The following is a 23,299-nucleotide window of genomic DNA, read 5'->3' on the forward strand; positions in this document are numbered from 1 at the left end:
TATACGTGACTTATATATAGAAAGGTAGAAAGTAATAAATCTGGTAGCCCGGTGGTTCTAATCGTTTGTTCACAATACATAAATATTGTTCACTAGCACAAGAAACTCAACCTAATATTTGGGAACTCCACCCTATTGAGATATCCCGTGCATCAGCATCACATTAAAAGATACTATAGTATTATCTGAGCCACCAATCGCACATAATTAGTTGATTGTTATTTTTTTATGAATTTTTATGAATAAAAATACAATTTGAGTGATTTCTGTGATGATTTCTTATTTAGAAATATAATAATATTATACTGTTATTAAAGTAAAATGTAATAAGAATATTTAGTTATATATCCGCATGTGTAACTGACTGACTGACTGACTCACTCACTCACGTATACTAATTCTAACCTACTTCCAGATGAGTTAGAGACTTGAAATTTGGTACACAGATAGCTTTCCACGTGTAACCACCAGGAAAATCCCGAAAAGTGAGAATTTTTCATTTTCAACCCCTCAAAAAAATTCCCAAAAAATCGCGCATTCTTCACCCCTGCAGGCATTTTTTGTAAGCCCGATAGCGGGCGAACCGTTGGAGCTAGCTCGGATCTGACGGAAAATTCATGGTCAGGAATGAAGTGAACTACAAAAAAGGTCTAATGACTTTTTGCTCTATCTTCCATGGTTAAGCGACAAAACGCTCGAACATTTGAAATTCCAGAGATTTTTTTCGATAAAAATAATGTTTCAAGCCGATAGCGGCCGAACCGTTGGTCGTAGCTCAAATCTGATTGACCCATCAAATTAGCAAATTGCGCGATCTACAGAAAAGGTCCAGTAATCTTTTGCCCTATCTCGATTGGTTTGGCCGAAAAACGTGATTATGTACAATTTTGTTGTAACTTTTACGCGAAACTTTTGTTTTTTTGGGGTCGATAGCGGTGAAACCATTGGTCGGAGGTCAAAATAAGACTAACGTTTTATTTAGGAAATTAAGATGACCTACAAAAAAGGTCCAGTGACTTTTTACTATATTTCCCTTAGTTTGACCGCAAAACGCGATTAAGTGAAAATATTGGACATTTTCGCCTAAAAATTTACATTCCGGGCTTGATAGCGGCTAAACGGTTGGTCGTAACTCAAAACAAATTTTAAAACGGGATTTAGGAAATCACGTGATCTACAGAAAAGGTTCAGTGACTTCGGGAGTTGGCTGAGCGTTAGCTAAGCGTCAATAGTAGATAGGGACAGAGGAATATTTATTATGTTCACAGACACAATACCCTCTAAAAAAGGCCCAAGTGTGTCATTAACCCCCGGTAATATTAACCCCCCCCCGGGGATTTCCTGGTATGACCTGATAACCTCCTGTACATTCAACCCCCTGATGTGTTAACCCCCCTGGTAACATTAAACCCCCCCAGGGAATTTCCTGCCATGACCTCATGTCCGAATTTTACCAGTCACCAAATCTCTTAACCCCCCCCCCCCTGGGAAGATCCTGGTATGACCAGATAACCCCCTGGAGACTTATCCCCCGGTAACGTTAACCCCCCTGGGAATTTGTTCATATGACCAGACAATATCCTGACGAAATTAAACCCCCTCTTGTCTTAACCTCCTTAACATTAATCACCCACCCAGGGAATTTCTCGCCTTGACTAGATAGTCTCCTGGTGATATTAAACCCCCTGTTCGACTTAAAATACTGCCTTGAGGTCGGTTTTTATTATGTTTATACTAAACAATTCAAGATAGCTGACCCGTGCAGACTTTTCTCCCGAGCTCATTTCTGGCTAAACCATAGGTCGTAGATCAGATCTGAGGGCACAATCGAAAGACAAAATTAAATTTCCAACAAGAAAGGTCCAGTCACTTTTTGTCGTATCTCTAACGGTTTTAACCGCAAAATGCCCTCAAAGTCAAAAGTTTTTACGAATCCGGAAAAAAATCTATGAAAAAGGTCAATTTTTAAATCCCTTGTCATTTACTTAATGTCCGGACTTAACCAGTCACCGAATTCCGCTTATCCCCGAATTTGCAAGCGTTTTACTTTGGGGGCCTGGGGGCGTAGCCCCCAGCGAGCCGAAGGCGAGTAGGGGTTATAAAACAGCTATATATTTCTAAGTTTGGCTCAAATTGTATGTCCAATCAGTGCAATTTAATTTTTAATACCTTACTACAGCTTCATACTGTCCACTTATTAAAATATATAAATTTATTTTGTCGGCACAAAAATTACGTGCTCTTGTAATTCTCAAAGAATTCCAACACAGCTTTGTTTGTGTTGTTTGTTGATTGGTCAAGTTAAACGGCAAATTACTTTTTTTATTTAATTACTTATGATACATTACTTGATTTTTATATCACATATTGTAGTAAATGTGCACAATTATTTTACTTATATAAAAAATCATTCAAAAAATTTTCCTTCACTTTTAATAATGATAATCGAGTATTGTTATTCTAAGATTGGTCCTGCTATGTTTTTTTACTTCACTATTGCTTGCAAGAATATTCATATATAAAATTTTATTTTTGTGTAATATTCAAAATGTCACAATGTTCTATTTATAGCCATTAGAAATTGACATTTTCAATATGCTTACTGAGCAATGCTCAGCCAAATCTCTTGGTTGAACCTGCAACTTCAAAGAAGTCATTATTGATTATCAAAAAAGTGTCATGCAAATTCTACTAATTTAATCTTTAACAAGGTATTTTGCCACACGACTCATTCACACTTTTTTCATTAAATTTGGTTTCATATCAGTGTTTAAATAATAACAGTCTACAGATTAAGTCACCAGCATAATATGATTTTGTATGTGTCAGGACATGTAGGTTAAACGTTTCAAAATTTGTTTTGTTAAAATCTCTAATGAGTGTACTAAGTTGTTTACAAATTTATTTATTTGGCATTTTCTTGTTGTCATCAGGATTGCCCATAATACCAATGTAAAACTAATCCCTAAAAATATTCTACCATGGAAAATGCTCAGCTAAATCCGATGGATTTACTGGTACCATCATCTAACTCAGTTTTCCTCATATACAAATTAAGATTCATGCAAAATTGTAAGTATATAGTTCAGTTTGTTTTAGAGTGTCATGTGGATAGATAGACAGACAGACATGAGTTTTTTAGCCTCACGAGTGATATGCTTCACTAATGCTCAGCCTATTGTTATTTTTATTATATAAATAACATTACCTATATTAAATTGAATCCCAGCTTTTTGAAACTTTTTTTGTTCAATGGTGTAAAGTAGACTGTGATTGGAGAACTAATTGAAGAATTTCCTCTATACATTTAAATAATATAGTAGTGCTGCAATGTAATTGGGTACCATACTGTACATGACCATGTACTGTACCAAAACCGTTTTCATTGGTGTTGTAGCATTTTAAAAATAAATAAATAATTGTTACCCTGCTATTTAGCGTTTAACACATTCCGAACAGAATAAAGTTGAAAACTCAAACTTAAAACACAAGTTGAATTTATAAACTTGTTGACAGGTTAATACAATATTTATACATATCCTATGGTAGGACCATATTTTGGACCAAAATAAGTGTGTAAATTCCTTTTTTGGGATCGACTGTGTACCTGCGGCAACTGGATCTTATTCCAAAATGTAAGTTTGTTCATTAATTGGCTCAGAATGACAGAAACCAAATGTTTGCTATTGGAATGAGGTAAATACTGTACATAATTCGAGTGATTTCATTGCTTCTCTACTATTGTGTTGCGAGTGGCAAGCGAAGCACAGGTGGCCTGGCAGTTTTGTCATACTATTCTTGAAAAGTACATCTATTTTATCGAGTGCTCAACATTTTCTGTTAAATAACGGGAACGTGACTTTTGTTTTGCGAACTAAAAACATTAGTTGCAGGCATTTGTTGTATGATACAGTGCACAACAGACTTAGACAGAATAACAAAGTGATGGGTAAGTTTCTGTTGTAAAATATATTAAACGTATTCTTAAAATATTTACAAATTGAGTTTATATTGAATATACAGTATTCTTTCCTAGACAGGGGGTTTAAATTTGCAATAAAAAGGTATTAAAACAATAAAAAAGTTTTAAAAAAAATCCTAGAACACTTAGAAACTTTATAATTTTCAAATATTAAACCCAGTTTCCAAGCATTGAAAACATTAACATTCTATAGCACAAAAAGACATTTACTAAGCTATATATCATCACATCCGAAAAAGTACTAATAACTTTCTAAAAGGTGTTCTTACTAATCATTTATCTAACATTCCAGAAATGACAAATAGTAATTTGTAATGCTATGTATGCATGTATTGCTTTTTAATAATTTTTTATTCATAGCCCTTCTAGGAAGATCCATGTAGTATTTTAAAACAGTTCCCTCTATAACAACAGTCTAATGTTTTAATTTATATAATTGTTTTATGAAAGAGAAACTGATCCTCTTTTAAGACTTATTCTTCCCGTCCACATGGGCCACTGGGCTGTGCAAGGATCTTATCAAATAGAATAAGGTGGAGAGTTGATTCAGTACATATCGATGTACTGAAAAAAAAAGTACTACGATCACAGACAGGATTTGAGACGGCGCTATGTCTAACTCAGATCCAAAGTCTGATATCTTAGACCATTTGGTCATCGGAGCTCCTGATATATATATATATATATATATATATATATATAAAACATCAACACAGAAAATGAAAATTAAGATATAATATTATATATATTGTAATATTATATCTTAATTTTCATTTTCTGTGTTGATGTTTTGTTTTATTTTTATTATGTTCTTATAGCCCTATTTATATGTTTGTAATTTCCTGAAGACGGCTTAAGCCGAAATATAGAAACTGTTAATACATTTGAAGATTTCTTATTGAAGATTAATATATATATATATATATATATATATATATATATATATATATCAGCAGCAGTTACCCGCGGCTTTGCAAGCAATTTTCAAAAGCGAATGGCGTAGTATTCTTAGTTAGCCTTTATGATGTAATGTGATAAAGCCCTATGATGTTTTTCAAACATAGGTTGGCAGACATCTGATCTTTGTAATTCAGTGTCTATTATTAAGAGATTCAATAGTTATTGTATAATGTTTATTTAGTTCTTATTTCAGGATTTGTGCGTAAGGATTATGCATCGCTAATTTGAGTAAGTGATATTTCTGACCTCACTGTTGAGTTCACCCGCTCTGATTTCTCCAATGCCATAAGTTGGGTTTGCCTTGTTGTCCGTATAAAGAAAATGTATTTATCATTATAAACTTATATTAAAACAACTTTGTAGGCTTTAAACATGTATGAGCACTTCTGGTTCGAGTATTTAAATGGTACAAATAAAAAGTACATTTAAGAATTCTCTCTCTGAAATACATGCACGCCTGAATACAAAAACACACGTACCAAGTTACAAGATGCTAGAACTTTTCTATCAAGAGTTATGGTACAGACGGATAGAAGGAAGGACAACACGATTGTAAGAACACCATGTCGGGTCCTTAATAATGTACACTAATGTTTCTGTCATACCACCCTATACGATGATGGAAATTAATTTAATAAATAAATATGTTTGCAATAAATCACATGAATCTAAACCCCATGAATACAATCCAAAAATGTATACTTAAAGAGTAATAAAAATAATAAAATTATTTTTGCAATTGATTTGTATGTTTAATTTTAGAGCTGTCCTTACGAAGCAACTGAGTGTTTCCTTAAGATTTCAAACATGTTGAATTTTTCAAACGCTTTAATTCACTTCAAAAGCGTTTAATACACTTTTTATACTATTGTATTGGGAATTTGTCTCCTAACATCGTATTCTGCAGCTTGTTAGACATGATTATACAACCCTTTCAACGCTGGTTCCTGTAATAGATGCAGGATAAACTCGTATTTACTGTCTCCTGTAACTGGGAATTGTCAGTTTAAGAGTAAATGACGTAAGTAATCCTATACAACATTTTCAACCCAAGACAAGGATTTAAATTTAGAATTAATCTGATCTTGTAAGAACCTAATGATCAAACCGTAATCATACAAAATTGATACTAAACTTTTCTGACAGGAACAGAACAAAGGGAACTTAGGATATGGATGGCTACTGTCTGCTTGGTTCTTTTTACCGTACAATACTTTTGGTTCCTCTCTATCACCAACAATAGCTGCCGGAGGGTACATACCACAGTCAGCACCTTCACAGAGGTATTATCACAAATAATAACATATTTCTCAGCTTGTTCATTCTTATTTACAACTGATTTATCATAGAGCTGCCTTGTGTTAGGTAAAGTAGAAGAAGCAAGTGATGTTAGCTGTTCATTAATGGTTTTACATATACAAAGCAACTTTACTGCAGAACAACTCCACAACTCTATATCACACATCAGGAGTTTAAAAATAATACATATTGTCTCAAGAACTCATCACTAGATACTAAATAAGAATTAATTTTACTTAAACTATTCGTGTTCTTGTACTATTTCTATAATTGATATGGTAAAATTTTTAGCATGAGTTTCTTCCAACAAACTATTTGATTCTAGGTGTTGAAAATAGCATCTAGGAGTTTTAACACAGTAGATGTCTAGTCCACGAATTGAATGGAGTTCACATAGTGAATTGAAGAGGAGGTGGTTTATTAAAAAAAAAACATGGTTTATATATGAACATACAGAAACAAAACTGGCCCAAGAACTGATCCCTGAAGAACACCACATAAATTGTATTTTATTTAATAAGGCATTAATAGTGTTGTATAGGTTTGATTTAATTATGCCGTAATAACATGCGACATAGGCTGCTTTTACTACGTAAGACGACGAAAGGAAGCTACACTATTAGAGGTTTTATTTGAATGTGAAAGTTATTGAATAGATCTCGTCAATTTAGTGAAGGCGGACAGACAGACAGGTAGCAGACGCCCAAGTATATCAAGGACAGGACAACTGATTCGAGTAGCTCCACATTATATAAACAAACATGCAACTTGCAACTTTCTTCGAGCTCCAGTATCCTTCCTTCACCCTCTTTCCTGTGCCCTTCCCCTTATTATTATTAATTTTTCAGTTAAAATTTGTTCAGTGTGCATCAAACTAGAGTGTCCTAGTTGCTTTTCAACAATTTGGTATTTATTTACCGTAACTCACTTTTTCCAGATGACTAACTATTCGCAAGATTTCAAGATATATTAATTTTCAAATTGAAAAGTAAGCCATACGGCAGTAAATAACATTTAATTAATTTCTTGGTAAAATAATAATTTCTAGTCACTAATTTGATTAGTTTTTAAAATTACGTATATTATTAAAAAGTGATAAGATATCTTTCTAGTTATATTTTTCGGAAGTTTTCAAATTTTTTTCCGTTTTGTTACAAGTGAGGTAGCAAAGCCTTCTTAGTTTACCCAATTTTCTTTATGTCGAAGTTTTTTAATGCAACTTTTATTTCCATTATTATTTCCGTGACACTATCTGGCTTATGAATTTTAAAGGGGAGAAAAATACTTTTATAGACAGTTCTAAATCATATTTTTGTTGCAAACAATGTGTATATTAACAAAGTATATTTCGTTTTGAATGTGAGACATGCCATAGCCCCATAAAAGATAAAAACTTAATTAATGTAATTTAACTTTAAATTTATACAACACTTAATTTGGTACAATTTGAACCCGATGACCTCTACATCACTGGAGTATTATGAACACATGTGCATGGCGGAGCCAGTATGCTTTTAACACATTGACCACTGACTATTAAACCACTGCCTTTCCAGATCTTTAAGGAAAGATAAATTATTATAATGTTAGCACATTTGGACATGGTTAACACCTTACAAACTAATGTTTCAATTTTCCTTGTAGGATACGAATCCATGTGGAGAACCACTACTTCAGCAAGTCTTAGATTTTAACGTTGGTAGAATAAATTGATCAATGCATTTAAATCGCTATCCGATCAGTTCTTAACCAAAATTATTTCTTTGGGCTACCTATGGTAGATTGCATAATCTCAGAGTGTGACAAGATCTTAAAATTTATTCTAACTAATACTCTTCAAATACAAAGAATTATTAGTCACTTCGTTAATCAAATGTCACAAAATTGATATGAAGTTAAAAGCACAAGGAATTATTATCAGCATTACCAATATAATTTATTCCTTAGACCTCATATTTATAGCATCTGGATGGAACTGAAAAGGTGAAACAGTGAAACAGATCGGTAGTATTCCTAATGTACATAGAATAAACACAATCAGTATTTTGTTTTGTGGAGATTTTTCCACAGGCCACAAGTTAAACAAATTTAGATGAATTATTATTTCCATTCGACCTCCAAAATGTCCTTTCTGATATTTGTCCTTATAGTCTCACACTTCACAGCAGAATAGGGTTGATCAATATATTATTTAGTTTCTCATTCTCTGAAGTACAGAAATATCCTTATGCTCAGTTTGAAGCTGATAGTTGCATTACCAACTACCAATCTGTTCATTACTTTAGCATATTGCTCAGCAGACGCCTCCTTCTCCCCGCACCATATATGTGATCACCGCCACCTATCGGAGACTCGAACAGTTAGCCGAGCTCACACGTCTCTCGCAGACCTTGCGGCTGGTCCCCGCACTTGTGTGGATCCTCGTGGAAGACGCCACTGAGAAGACTGCGGCAGTAGAGAAGCTCCTTCTGAGGTCGGGACTTTCCTTTGTTCACCTTTTGGGTAAGTTTTGTGACATTCAACCAGGTAATTATATCCTATCTGTGACGCTATTTTCATCATGATGCTATTGTAATCTGTAATATTTTGTTATGGCTAACAAAACTATAACCTTAAAACAGGGATAATGATTAGCTTCAGCAAAAGTAGTAACATACCTACTAGACATGTAATTTACCGTTATCTACAGAACAGGACCACGGTTTTTTGTGGCAAATCTTGACAAGTCAACAACTTACATAATCATTAACACTACAAAGTTATCAGATACACTTACACTCGCTTTTTAATTCATTAATCGCCCACTTTGTCACTCAGGTCGCTACATGAAAATAATCTTCTTTTATTTAATTCACTATGGTATACCTGTGTCAATAATATATTCCTTTATCTATCAAATTGATTTTTGTATGAAACAAAACATTACTACCTACTTGAATCAAATCAGGGTAAGCGACTAAAATAAAATAGTAATCCGGCTAAAGGACCAATGATGTTGCTAGAGACATAAATATAAAGAGACAGACATGGGTGGTTATCAGTTAACAGAAAGGTTTATATGGAACGATGCCACTCACCGACGTTCTTACAGATTAGGCACGCGGGTCGGTACGTCTGCCGTCACATTCTCCGGAAAGGCTCCTAGGGAGGCGACCGGTGTCCATGGGTATAGGAGTCACAGCTGACATTGAAAATGCACTTCACAACAACAATCACTGGCGTTGGGAGGGAAAAATGGTTACAAGGGAACCTACATCTCCACAAAACCTAAAGGGGTTTACACAGGGAGACCGAGATACTGGTTACCTTGTTATATTAGCCTGTGTAATTTACATATTACAATGATACGCGAAACGAGCAAGAGACCTATCACAAACCGAGAGAGAAAGATAGAGAGCGCCCACGGGCTAACGTCTTGAATGACGGGACGACTGCCGGCCCGGGCAGCATACTGAGGACGCTATGCTGATCAGGCATAACGTAACCTCAGGTGAAGTTAAATTAAATTGTCTCGACCAATGCAAATTATTATAAACAATGCAATTAGTATCTCATGCCAAAAACATAGATGTAAATATTATACACTAAGGACTTCAGTGGGAAAAGTATATTAAATATGCAATTACTGTATTTAATGTTGTGATAGTTACAGAACATTAAACGATGGTCATAAAGGAGGTGTTAAGATATATAATATCCGGTATTCTCAGTGTGCAAAATCTAAGTATTGGTAAGAAAACCAGTATTTGAATATAGGGTATGTCACACTGTCATGATATTGTCATCGCAAAATCTTTTGAGAAACAAGAAAGAGTTAGCATTTGGAGCAAACTTTGAAATTCCTCATTATGTGGATTCGTAGATGTGTTCATGGTGTTCATCTTACTTCAGTTCCTGAAGTTTATATTGCCGCATCGGTGAATTCTACTCTTTTTCTCTGAGAACCCAAAATACCAGGCCAAAATGCACGACGAACTTCAAGCTTTGATAGAATCAGGTCCAGTCTCACAAAGCTTCCAAAGCGTCCAGCACCAAAGGCTAAGATTCGTATTATGATTTTCTGTACATACAGTACTTAATATACAAAACACTAGTGACATGACATTGATCAGTGACAACGCATTTACATATTTTAGTGTGCTTGTAAATACAGTTAAGCCATATGTTCTGAAATACATTTATTTAGGCAATTTAAAAACATGAAATATCGTCAACATGTATTTGATTTTTCATGGCATTTCTAAAGCTCATTTGGAGTAATTTTATCCTCCTTGAACTTTTTATGAGCCAGTATTTGTTATTAACATCGACTCCTGAACTAGTTGAAGTTTTAAATAAACTCAACATACTTTTGTGTCTAATGTGAGAAATTACGAAAGAAACCGGTCGATAAACTCTGCAAGGTAACATGCGAGAATTCGTCCTTTACGGTTTTAAATTATTCAAGCAACATGACATAAACAATAATATGACACAGATTGATGACTTGCGCCAATAGGATGGGTGCTTCCACTGGGATGATCGGGTAAGCCGAGGATCAAGATGTTCCAAGACCAGATATCCAAGGAGTTCATCGAATATTTGGGTATCTTTTCGAATTGATTTTTTCATGTTTTTTCTATAAGGGCCCTTCTGGCATAAGTATTCAATTTCATAGAAAAATAAGAATATATTTAACAATTTTTTACTTTATATGATAATTTATTACAGCACCCATGCCAGAAATTATCAAGAAAGGAGTAAAGGAAAAAGCAAAACGGCCTCGCGGAGTGTCCAATAGAAACCGAGGGCTGAAATGGTTGAGAGCCAATGCTACTTCGGGGGTATTCTACTTCGCAGACGACGATAACACTTATGACATTAAGCTCTTTGAAGAGGTAACCAAAGTTATTCATTATGACAGGGGAATTACCTTACATTTAATTACATTTCCTTAGGAATGATCGTGGCATATTATGAGTTTCTTAGTGTTTGTTCAGCAACCTTGATTTTTTCGTACTCTCTAGCCTACAATATTTGTTATGGTATCATTTGTGGCCTGTTAAAAAATTACTGTTAAAATATTTATTTGTATTTAACATATTCGTAAACAATTTGATCCAGTTTGACTTGCTTCATTAAGGACTTTACAGAAACTTATTGAAATCGTTTCGCTGTCTGTCCGTCTGTCCGCCAGATTGGCACATCTTGTTAGAAACGTCCTAGAGAATTGAAACTTGAAACATGTGTCCTCTTGGTGTAAGGAAGAACGCTTTAGGTTTTGAGGAAAAATGTCAAAGCGCAGTCCGTTAGTCTGTTTGTCTTTCCGTCTGCCAATCTGTGTGATAATTAAGTGGACCTGGAAACCTGGAAACTAGGAACGTAGGTCCCTCTTGGACCATGGAAGATCTATATTGATTTTAAAATTAAAAAAGTAAAGGGCAGTCCGTCCGCCCGCCTTTCTGTTCACCAATTCTTTCGCCAAGTTTGTTGAGTTCATTTTCATTTTAGTCTTCTACTGTCTTGTGAAGTTGTATGTTTCCTTTTCTTATTACTAATTTTCTTCAACGATGATTGGTGAAAGTAGTGATGAGAAGTAGCTAGTGACGAGGTTAATGAAACCAATTTGTTTCAAGTCATTTCATTAGCTCTCCTTAGCTGCTTACTACGTGCGCATCCAAATATCAAAGTGAAATTGCTTCACCCCACTGTTTCGACGATTTGCACTTTCCTGAAAATCAATCAATCAATGTTTACTGCGGAGACGAGATTTACATGTATAGCAACAGTCAATAATATTAGAGTTCAGAGCTAATATTTTGTTCATTTAGATTTTTTGTTTTGAGATTGAGGCTGTAGAAAAGTTGAACACAGTTATTGATTTCAACAAAAGTTTGTTCTTCCAAAAGAGAGTTTGGTTTTCCACTGAAACAGAGAGTTGTGTTATCGTCATACTGCATGACTTTTCCGTGCAGTAGTGTTGATGTAATGTCATTGACACGTATGAGAAACAGAATTGGACTGAGAATTGATCTCTGAGGAACCCCGTAGCACAACTAGATTGGAATTGAAAGTTGATTTAAGATTTGGGCAACTTGAGTTCTGTCACTTAGTAATTGTGTAAGCCACAAGTATAGCACACCTCGGTTGCCATGTGATTCCAGTCTTTCGAGTGGAGTTTTGTGGTCAACACAATCGAATGCCTATAAATATTTGGTATACCTTCTGACATCATCGGCCTATAACAAGTGGGGACCAACATAATTATCATGAGTATTCGGATGGTGACAAACATAATCATTGTAATATCAACATTATCGGATTACTATATGTTTCTCCAGCACCAAAGGAAACAATACTGAACATAGAAACATTACCTATTAGAGTTCACAAATTATAATTGACAATTTCATGCACAAATACACTCAGGGATCAATGTATTACTTTGTTTAAGATGCGAGATACAGAAAAAGTGTCAATGTGGCCTGTTGGATTACTCAATGGAGGGTTTGGGACACCAGTCGTGAGGCAAGGAAAGTTCGAGGGCTTCTACTCCGGCTGGCCTGGGAGGAGAAGTTTTCAAGTGGACATGGCAGGATTTGCTGTGAGCGTGGAATTCCTCCTTCAGGTACTTTAGAAAACATATTTCTAATTACGTTTATATTAATTTTATACCTATTGTTTACTATGCTCATCATAATCATTGACCATTACACCATTATGATGCCTACATGTGTAACAACTTTTTCAGAGGCCGAAAGCTCGAATGCCATATAAAGTTGGGTACGAGGAAGATTTCTTTTTAAGAAGTCTTAACCCTCTCAAGCCATCGGATATTCAATGGAAAGCAACGAATTGTACAGAGGTAAGTTACTGGCCTGAACGTTGAATAATGGCACACACTTTCTTCCTTTAGATATAACGTTGTTCTTCGTGGTTTCTCTACATCACAAAGTTGCGGAAATGTTAGCTTTATACGAGGTGGTATCAGAAAGTTCCCGGACTGTACTATTTTTTGAAACCAACTCCAAACTACTTAAGTTAGTTTAATACATATGTAACCAACTTAAATCAGTTGGTTTAATTTATTTGTATTAACCATTTACCGAATACAATCTGAGTTAATGCCTACTCTCAATTCCTACGACCCATCTACATCTAAAAGTGTCTTTTTATTTTTTATGATATTATTATAGGTTAACAAAAGATATCTCAGACATCTAGTGCTACATTGTTTAAATATCCAAATATCATACTTATAGCACGACATATATGGAAATCATTTGTGCATATAAACCATTGTTTGTAGCGAGATAACTCTATGATCACGCCATTAAAATGTTTAACATTAAAGGTAGTTTATGCAGCGATAAAAATATGTTTAACTTAGGCTTATGCAGCGTATTGTGCCTGCCACTTCAGTTTTCCCGTTCACAGCCGCGTTGAAATATCATTGGAACGGTTACATTCTTGGAATACTTTGGGCTCTACGTGTTTCTGTTTAATATCTGTTACTAAAGCTGGTTCTCCACAGCTAGGACCAAATATTTCAAGATTTTAATTGTGCTAACAATGTTCTGATGCGGTGTAAAGTGAAAAATATATATTACACTCCTGTACAATGTATAACTGATAAAATATAACTGTCTTAACAGTGCGTTGAACCGGAAATCTTGAAATGATGAGTTTTATATCCATAAACAAAACAGCCACAGAGGTAATAGCAATTCTATAACTAGGATTTTACCCAGAATCTATCACCCGTCATTCCGTCAAAGACAATAAATGTTAATACATTACATAGAAACTATTTAGCGGCATTCCTGTTGCATAAAATATAAGTAATAAAGATTCTTAAGAGATAAAGCGAGGAACATTTTACTCTGCGAATTAATGTTTGAACATTTATTTGAATACTTTACACAGGAATCGGGGCCAAATAGTTAATGTTTTTTGAGAGTGATTATTGGTTGTTTGGCGGTATGTTTTGCTGTATTATCATATTTAAAAAAATCAATAATAACAAACTACTCAAAACAAATTCTTTTTGAAAAAATAAATAAATAAATAAATACTATTTAATTTAATAATAAATACAATTTATTTTAAAAGTATTACTTTTCTGTAAATATTTTAGCTCATAAAACACCACACATGGCCTAAAAAAGCCTTTTTTGTTATTAACGTTTTGATATATATTATTAAACCTCTTGAAAATACAATACCAGATAACGTGAATACTCACGATACGAATGTTGTCTCCGAAATTGCAGTCTTTTCCTCTTGCATTTCACTCTAGAAACTAATAAAATCGATAGAAATATTGAAAGAAATGTTATAGCATTTTTACCATTGTACTTCATAGATATATAAGGTACTTTTGAATTCCAACTTTGGGGTTCCGCCCCACTCGTTTGGACATCCAAATGTTCTGAAGTAGTTCAAAAGATTGTGTTATCTTCCAATAGCCGTAATTTATCTCGGACTATTTAGTCAAAGTAGATCAACTATAAGGCTTTGGTTATATTGCGTGGAAAAGTCGCGATATAGGCTAATAAGCACTAGGTATAATAAATTTAGAACATTAAATGTATAATATTTATATATTACATTAGTACAATAACTAGTCAACTAAAACCCTCTTTAATATTATGTTATTGCCATACACGTGTTTCGGTATTCAACCATCATGAGTATACCATTAACTGAGGTTAACCCTTCACCGCATCATGGGTCTCATGAGACCCAAACCGATTTTGCCCCTTTATTTAATGTAAAAAACTATTAATGGACGTGAAGCATAGTGTTCCTTGAGAAGCCCAAAGCATGGCGAGCACGTAGTTCCAAGCTTCTCCGCTAGGAACCGCTACGTGACGGACAACAGAATTTAATTTTGTCTTTGTTGCTATGGTTTCAGCTGTTACGTAGAATATGGTATTTGTTTATTTATTTTCGTCTAATAATTTTGTTAAAAGTCTAATAATAAAAATGTTTTACCGTCTCAAATATACTTAAAAATGTTAGTACTAATGATTTATTCACTTGAATACTGACATAATACATTTATCATGTAAAAACGGTATGTTCCTCCTGAGACCCACTGTGCAATGTGAATCCACCTGCAGTATAGTAGTAAACACCTGTTGTTTGTTTACTGTACTTTTTCAGTCTGTTCCTAGAGTTGGGCAGCAACCTAATCTTATATTGTGCTTCTGTTTGTGTTCATTATGTCTGAATTTTTAACTGATGAACAATTATACTACGAATTAGATAAAGCATTGGCTATACCAGTGGACAGTGAGGACGATTTAGACAAAAGTGACGACAGTGACGATGAGTGTAACCCAACGTGTACTTTGAATAATGAACATGTAGACCTAGGTTATGTGCCAGAAGAACCAAGTGATGATTTACTTTATTGTATTGCAACGTCTGAACCCCCCCCTATTTGTAAAGACATAGATGTAGACCTACCGACCTCTTCCACAACTTCCACAAAATAATCTGACATCTGAGAATGAACCTACACCATCCACTCCACAGCAGCAACAGGTTACCAGAAAAAGAGGTAGGCGTTTTATTGACAATCATACACCATCTCAGAATACACCACCGCCCCCTTCAAAGAAAAATAAAGTTAGCCAGTCTAGTAGGCCTATGGCTAAGCCGGCAAATAAAATGGGCCGATAAAAATATGTTTACGTCCTTCAGAACAATACCAATTTTCAGGGCAAAACTGAACTACCGCAAGATATACTTGAATTAGAGACACCTTTACAGTTTTTTTAATTTTTTTTTACTGATGGCTTAGTAGATCTAATATGTAGAGAGAATCACACAAATTTAGTATACAAACAGATCCCAACAAACCATACAACCTTACGCCAAACAAACCTTAGGAAGTTTATTGGTATTTGTACGATGATGTCCCTTGTACACATTACCAATTCAAGAAAGTATTGGAATGAAATTCTCGGTAATAGGCTGATAACCGAGACAATGTCTGTTGGTCAGTTTGAAACAATAAAAAGATATCTGCATTTTAACGATAATAATATTATGATACCTCCTGGACAGGTAGGGTTCATGACCGATTACACAAAATAAGACCATTATTAACATTTTTTAATGACCGATGTGCACTCATACCGATGGATAGAGTCGTTATCTGTCGATGAACAGATATGCGCAACTAAGGCCCGCCACTTCCTGAAACAGTAAACTTACCAATGAAACCTCATAAGTGGGGTTATAAATTATTTGTTTTAGCTGGAGTCACCGGATTTTGTTATAAAGCAGAGATATATTCTGGCCTTGAAAATGACCCTCTTCTAAGAAATGAACTGGGAGAACCAGATCTAGGCCAAGTGCCAATGTAGTTGTGAGAGACTAGCACGAAACATACCTCCATGTCATCATAAACTTTACTTTGATAATTTACTATACGACATTACCACTTCTTGTAGAGATGGAGAAGAAAAACGTACACTTGTTTAGGTACATTTCGCCGTAACAGATTCTCAAATGTAAAGTTGACAGATGAGAAGACCTTCAACAAGATGCCCCGTGGATCCTCTGAGGGAATGTTGTTGTACTGTAGAGGGAGTTGAAATATCCGCTATTGCCTGGAGAGGACAATAAAACTGTGTGAATTTGTCATCGACCTTTGTGGGAGAGAATCCAAAAACCTCTGTCAAGCGGTTTGACAGACAACAAAAGAAAAATGTTCAAATTGATTGTCCAAAGATTGTTACGATATACAACAAACATTATGGGAGGGGTTGGACCCTACTGGATAGTTTGATTGGTAGATACAAAAATACCCTCAGAAGCAAAAAATGGTACTTTAGATTATTTCACCATCTTCTTGACCTAATGATTGTAAAACGCCTGGTTGTTGTACAGAAGAAGCAATAAGCAAAGAGGGAATCTTTCAACCATGAAAACTGAGTGACTTTCGCATGGAATTGAGCGTAAGTCTCTGTAAACAGGGAAAAACCTGTTACGCCAGGAAGAGGTCGGGCCACGCAATGAAGTAGAAGAGCTGATCCAAGAAAAGAAAAAGAAAGGACCTGCAGCTCCAGCTCCACCAAAGGACATTCGGCTTGACCAGGTTGCTCACTGGCCGCAATTTACAGAAAGTCGCCAAAGATGCAAGTTTCCTAATTGTTCAGCAAAAAACTTCTTCTAAATGTACTAAATGCAACGTTCATTTGTGTTTGCACAATAAGAAGAACTGCTTTTATTTGTATCACAATGAATAATTATCAGTAGGCCACTGTGTTCAAGAACAATACAATGTAATTTGTATTTATTTGTGTGATTTTGCTAGTAGTGTAAATATAATTTTTTATTTAATGAAATTTAGTAGAATAGCATCATATCATAAAATATCCTTTTTTTAAACATTTTAATGACTATAGATAATGAAATGTTATGTTTTTAACAAAAAGTTACTAGATAACAACAACAAAAGTACATTGGATATATTTGACGGATGCGCACAGTGTACCTTTTGAGACCCATACCAAATTATTGCCTAATTAGGACAATTAGGGTAAGTTAGATTTTTTTAAATTTATTTTTCCTAGTATATATTATGCATTTAGAAGGTAATATATTTTTTTCACCTTAAATAAAAAAATCATGCAGTGAAGGGTTAATGTACAATGAGTGTACTCAACGAAAATAAAAAAAAATCTATACAATTGAGATGTTACATGCAACACCAGCAAAGGATGTTATGTGATATGTTTAGCATATTATTTTTCTCATGCTTAGTTTTTAATTAATGTTTGAGTTTGCTTTCATAAATGAGTCCACTTATACAGTATACTAGCTAGTCTTAATTTTTATCTATGTTGTACGAATATATGTTGTGTATTTATGTATATCTAAGTTTGTGCGCATTTTGTTATTAATTTTAATCTGTTCTACCAGATATTGGTGTGGCACACGCAGACGAAGACACCCAGCCCACAAAGACCCATCGATCTGAATCTCTATAACGGCACTAATATCCCGATACTGTTCAATAATCTCTAATCTACTTGTCTACTTAAGTCTACTTTTCATATTAAACCAATTGACATGTATTACTCGTTTTCTCGATCAATATTATAAGGTACCCTTCCACTCTGCTGAGTCGAAAACAAGGGCGTAGAGTTCATACATGAACACCTCTGAGTTGTGAAATAAATTATTTATTTTTAAAACAATTCTTTAAAATAAGAATCCTACGGAATCTTAAAAACATAAAAGAATAAACATTGTGTAAATGACCTTATAGAATTCCAGATCACTGTTTGGTTTTACTCTACTATACCTACCTGACATTTGACATACTTTACCCAATACCACTTCTTTTACAATTTTTAAGGGCATCCCATTAAAATATTTATATGTCTAAGAATGTGCAATAGTAACGGTTTAAATTGAAATTGATCAATTAATTTCAATTATTAAAATAGACGGGCCATTTTGTGTATATGCTGGGAAATAGTTACGACAAACTTTGGAAAATGAAAACAGTAACCATATTGAAAACTTGTACAGTTTACATTATAGTACATAAGGCTACGCATATTATATAAACATTTAGAGTTATTGTGGTTATGGCACCTGTTGCAATGAACTCATTTCTATGAAATCTACCGAAAACTGAGATGAAGGACTATATAATATCCACAAATTTTCCAGTATTTAAAGATGTAAAATTTTTGAAATGTTATTAAGTGGATGCCAAATATGTCTTCTAACGAAATGTTAAATTATTTATTCCACAAACTGACGTTTATAGATTGGATATTATAATATCTATTAGCCCAAAGACGGTTTACTTTGATTATTAACGTGTGTACAGTACAAATAGCATTAAATGAATTGGTTTTTGTTGTGGCAACACTGTTTTAGTACAGAATTATAATCATAGATGATTCTAAACGACTATGAAGATACCCGTAACTAATACCATTAAAGATGATATCAGAACATAAGTTTGTAGAATTATTTGATAAAATTAAACTTTCTATTTTAAAACTTAGTACAGCTAGCGTACATTCTAAGTTTACTAAAGTCGTCTTAGTGTCAGCAGAGGCAATAGCTTTTGTTAATCTGTGTATTTTTCTTAACAACACAGGTATATCAGATATAAGAACATTTCTGCTTGGTACAACCGTGTGTTATTTTCTGATATCAATCTGTATCAATGTTTGGGTATTACTCAGAACATACAGCTCCAGTTATCTCAGCATGGAAGACACAACATATTTCGACGAGTCATTAACGTTGTCTCTCAATTTTAACAGAGACTTTTGTTTGTTTGTGGTTATTTCTTACTCGACTCTCAGCTTGATCTCATTTGCATGGCTGATTAGATACTTTGAAACTATGTATTTTATCGATGTATTGGTCAATATAATGACAAGCTACCGTGTGTCTGCCTTGCTGCGTATGCTGTCTAAGAGGGTAGAGCTTATCACTGCTCAAACAGAGGAACATCATGACCCACTCAGGTTAGTTCTACAACTGAGGAAAACTGTTCGAGTACAACAGGAAACTGAACCGGAACTACTCACTTCGTGTTGCCAACTCACTTGTGAGTGGGACAATAATGTCCCTGCAGTCGATCTCTGCGTATTGGCGAGTGTATGGGCTCCATTACGTCCTCGACTGTTATGAGTACCATGCTCCCATAGCTACGGTCTTCGCCCATGACAGGGTATTGTTTGAACTGCAAAGCATCTCTTGGTCAGGAACTCGTCTAAATAGTTTGGTAAGTAATGAATACTAGACACCTACACATAACGTAACTACGGTAGAAAGGGTTGATTCAATTTGAACGCTGAGTTTACCTCCAGTTCAACTTCCTGTTATTCCAGCGTCTGGTAACCGAGCAGAGATCCGCAAAATATATGATCATTTGCATATGCAAGATTTACTAGTTAATCACCTTTAAATCTTTGTTAAATTATAATGTTGCTATTAATTAATTAGTGTTTTAATTAACCAAATTCTTGCTAAATTACGAATTGATATAACTGATCCAAATCAACTTCATGTCGAAGTTAGTCAAATTCTATAACTAAAAGGGAATTTGGTTTAGTGTGCTAGGAGATAACTTCCTTACAGAGACTGTATATAAATAAATAAATATGTGTGCTTGTGTGTATTTAATTAATTGTTGTTAATTAGCATAACAAAAATAATAAATAAGTATATTGCTGATGTTTGTCCAACAAACAATGACATATCCACACTATTTACACAAAAATGAATGGATGTGTATTTGAGTAAATGATGATGAATAATTCACGCTAGTGCAACAATTGCACCCTAAAAACGGTTACTAGACATTGAATTGGTGTATATTCAAATGCATTGATGTTATACAAACGTTTAATAATTATCACATACCGTAATTGTTGTAACTAATTATATTCGAAAATATTTTGAATAAACTATTCTTAGCGACACACAGTCGATAGCATATAACGTTTGATGAAAGAGATGTAGAGATAAAAATTTAAAATCTTATTTAACATACATGCAAAATGTTAGTTTCAAAGATAATATTTAAGGTTTAATGTAGGTCGTATAAAATATTTGTATTGTAGGCTACAAAATGTTACACAAATTTAATATGGAAATGTAAAATATATATTTATCTTCGTTAAAGCTGTTATGGGATGCAGGGTAGAATAGTATATGGTATATGGTGATATAGGGTATAGTATGAGGATTTTTTAAGTTGCAGCTGAAAGTAATCTCCTACGATTACTCTTGTACAAACTTAATTCTCATTATGCACGCAAATGTTCATTTCAAACCAAACTATCTTCAGTCATATCGTAACTTCACCACGATTGCTGTCAGCTTTCTTGTACTGCTTTCTGTTAGGTCCAATCACTGACCTTTGAGATTGATCGCAAGATGACGATGGGTGAACACCAGCTAGAGTACCGGAAACAGGTCTGTATAAACCAATAATTTTAATGTAACGTTTTACATTTTTATTCCGTGATTAATCACTGGTTTCGAAGCGATTTTGAACCATACACTTCTGTTACCACTTAATTAAAAGGTAGGGATACACCGCACAACCTGTCGCTTAACAGGCTTCGCTGCATGCAAAATTTCTAGCCTGTAGTTACACTCGTTTCCAGGCCCATGATAAAACGTCATATGGTTGTACTATGTCCTCAGTTCGCTTACAAATTGATTTATTCTGTGATTTTCTCGTTGGCATCATCGTTACTCATAAAATCAATGTAAAAACGTCGATTAACGTTCAACCAAATCTCACGCCACCAAACTCCTATAATTATAATGTTCCTTATATAAAAATGAAACCATAAAAAATGTCAAGTCTGTAGGTCAGTCCGTTATTGACATATCGCGCAGATAGACAGATAGTAGTTTATTAATTTTTTTATAGTCAGGAATGAGATTGAGATTTCCAGCCCCTTGAGTGGTAAAGTTCAAACAATAAAATAAAAATACCTACAGTCACTTACATTTCTCTCTCTCTCTCTCTCTCTCTCTCTCTCTCTCTCTCACACACACACACACACACACACACACACACACACACACACACACACACACACACACACACACACACACACACACACACACACCACACACACACACACACACACACACACACACACAACACACACACACACACACACACACACAACACACACACACACACACACACACACACACACACACACACCACACACACACACACACACACACACACACACACACACACACACACACACACACACACACACAAACACACACACACACACACACACACATACACACACACATATATATATATATATATATATATATATATATATATATATATATATATATATATATATATATATGAATGTTTGTCTGTATGTCCTTTATAGAACCGAAAACTATTTGACCGATCATTATGAAAATTTGTATGCATATGTATTTTTCCACGTAGAAGGTTTATATGTTATGCCAGTTCATGTAACTCACCACCAGGCGGCACTGCAAAAGAAGTTTTAAAAGCGCCTGCACGTTATAATTCCAATTACGAGACAGTTACGTATATTAAATAGCCAAACACTATTTGAAGGCGGTAGGTTATGGTGTATATTTCTCTTTAAAATACAATTTTGGTTTAACTTAAAGATTGAGTGTTAGACCACACAAGTAATAAAGTACATTTACTTGTACAGTGGTTATAACCATATACTTTGTACAGATTTTCTTGCTCGTGGCAACAACTCTACATAGGCATTGTAAATTTAATTCACTTGAACCAGAACTGCTCATATACGGGCAAAGATTACGAATGGCGTGAGAAGCAGCGGGAAACAGCTAGTATTAAATAAAATAAGGAAATATGTTATTGTACCCTAGGCTTTTATGTCCTAAACCATAACTCGTAAATCCCTTAGTGTCAATTTAGCATAAAACATCTGAAGGGTTGATGGCATTTTTAAAAGACGAGTTGGGACAAGTATGTTTTTCTTCAAAAAATTACACTCTTTCATTAGTGAATAAAATATAAGTATGTCAGAATATGTGTAGCTGTTACTTTAAGTCTCCGCTAAGGATACAATAAAGGACAACCCATGGAGGGAAATGTATTTCATTTAACTCGATTTTACTTATGCTCAAACGAAAATATAACGTCAGTAGAAATTTCGAGACTATATCTAAATTTGATATCATAATATCAGTTTGAAGGGTTATTAGGCTATTTGTTTTCCTTAATAAAGACCCTTATAGATTTTTATGTTAGTAAGAAATCCTTAATTGTATAACACTTGTAACAGGCATTTATTTTGATTTTTTGATTTAGTAATGCACCGTTCAATGCTCGAAGCGAAACACGACCAATTTCAAATTACAAGTTCTTGGGCTTTGTCAAGGATTATAATATTAAGGCTTAGAATTTCCTAAAAACCATGGTAGAGTAGTATCGATTATCAATAACTTCCTATGCAATTGAGGTTACTAATGTAATGCAATGTATTAAAACGGAGTGGACTGTTTGTTTTATTATTCTATATTACGTATTTA

At 34.3% G+C, this 23,299-nt stretch overlaps 1 protein-coding gene across 1 annotated transcript; it reads left to right on the forward strand.

The window, feature by feature from the left end:
• Positions 1-6,094: 6,094 nt before the first annotated feature.
• LOC124372686 (galactosylgalactosylxylosylprotein 3-beta-glucuronosyltransferase P-like) lies at positions 6,095-18,315 on the forward strand. The gene is made up of 6 exons (XM_046831095.1): positions 6,095-6,225; positions 8,527-8,743; positions 10,952-11,118; positions 12,675-12,848; positions 12,972-13,085; positions 18,161-18,315. Exons 1-6 carry the CDS (start codon positions 6,118-6,120, stop codon positions 18,263-18,265), a joined length of 885 nt encoding a protein of 294 aa, XP_046687051.1. The 5' UTR covers positions 6,095-6,117; the 3' UTR covers positions 18,266-18,315.
• The last annotated feature ends 4,984 nt before the right edge of the window (positions 18,316-23,299 follow it).

Source organism: Homalodisca vitripennis, unplaced genomic scaffold (assembly GCF_021130785.1).
Source record: "Homalodisca vitripennis isolate AUS2020 unplaced genomic scaffold, UT_GWSS_2.1 ScUCBcl_3797;HRSCAF=9552, whole genome shotgun sequence".
Taxonomy (NCBI): domain Eukaryota; kingdom Metazoa; phylum Arthropoda; class Insecta; order Hemiptera; family Cicadellidae; genus Homalodisca; species Homalodisca vitripennis.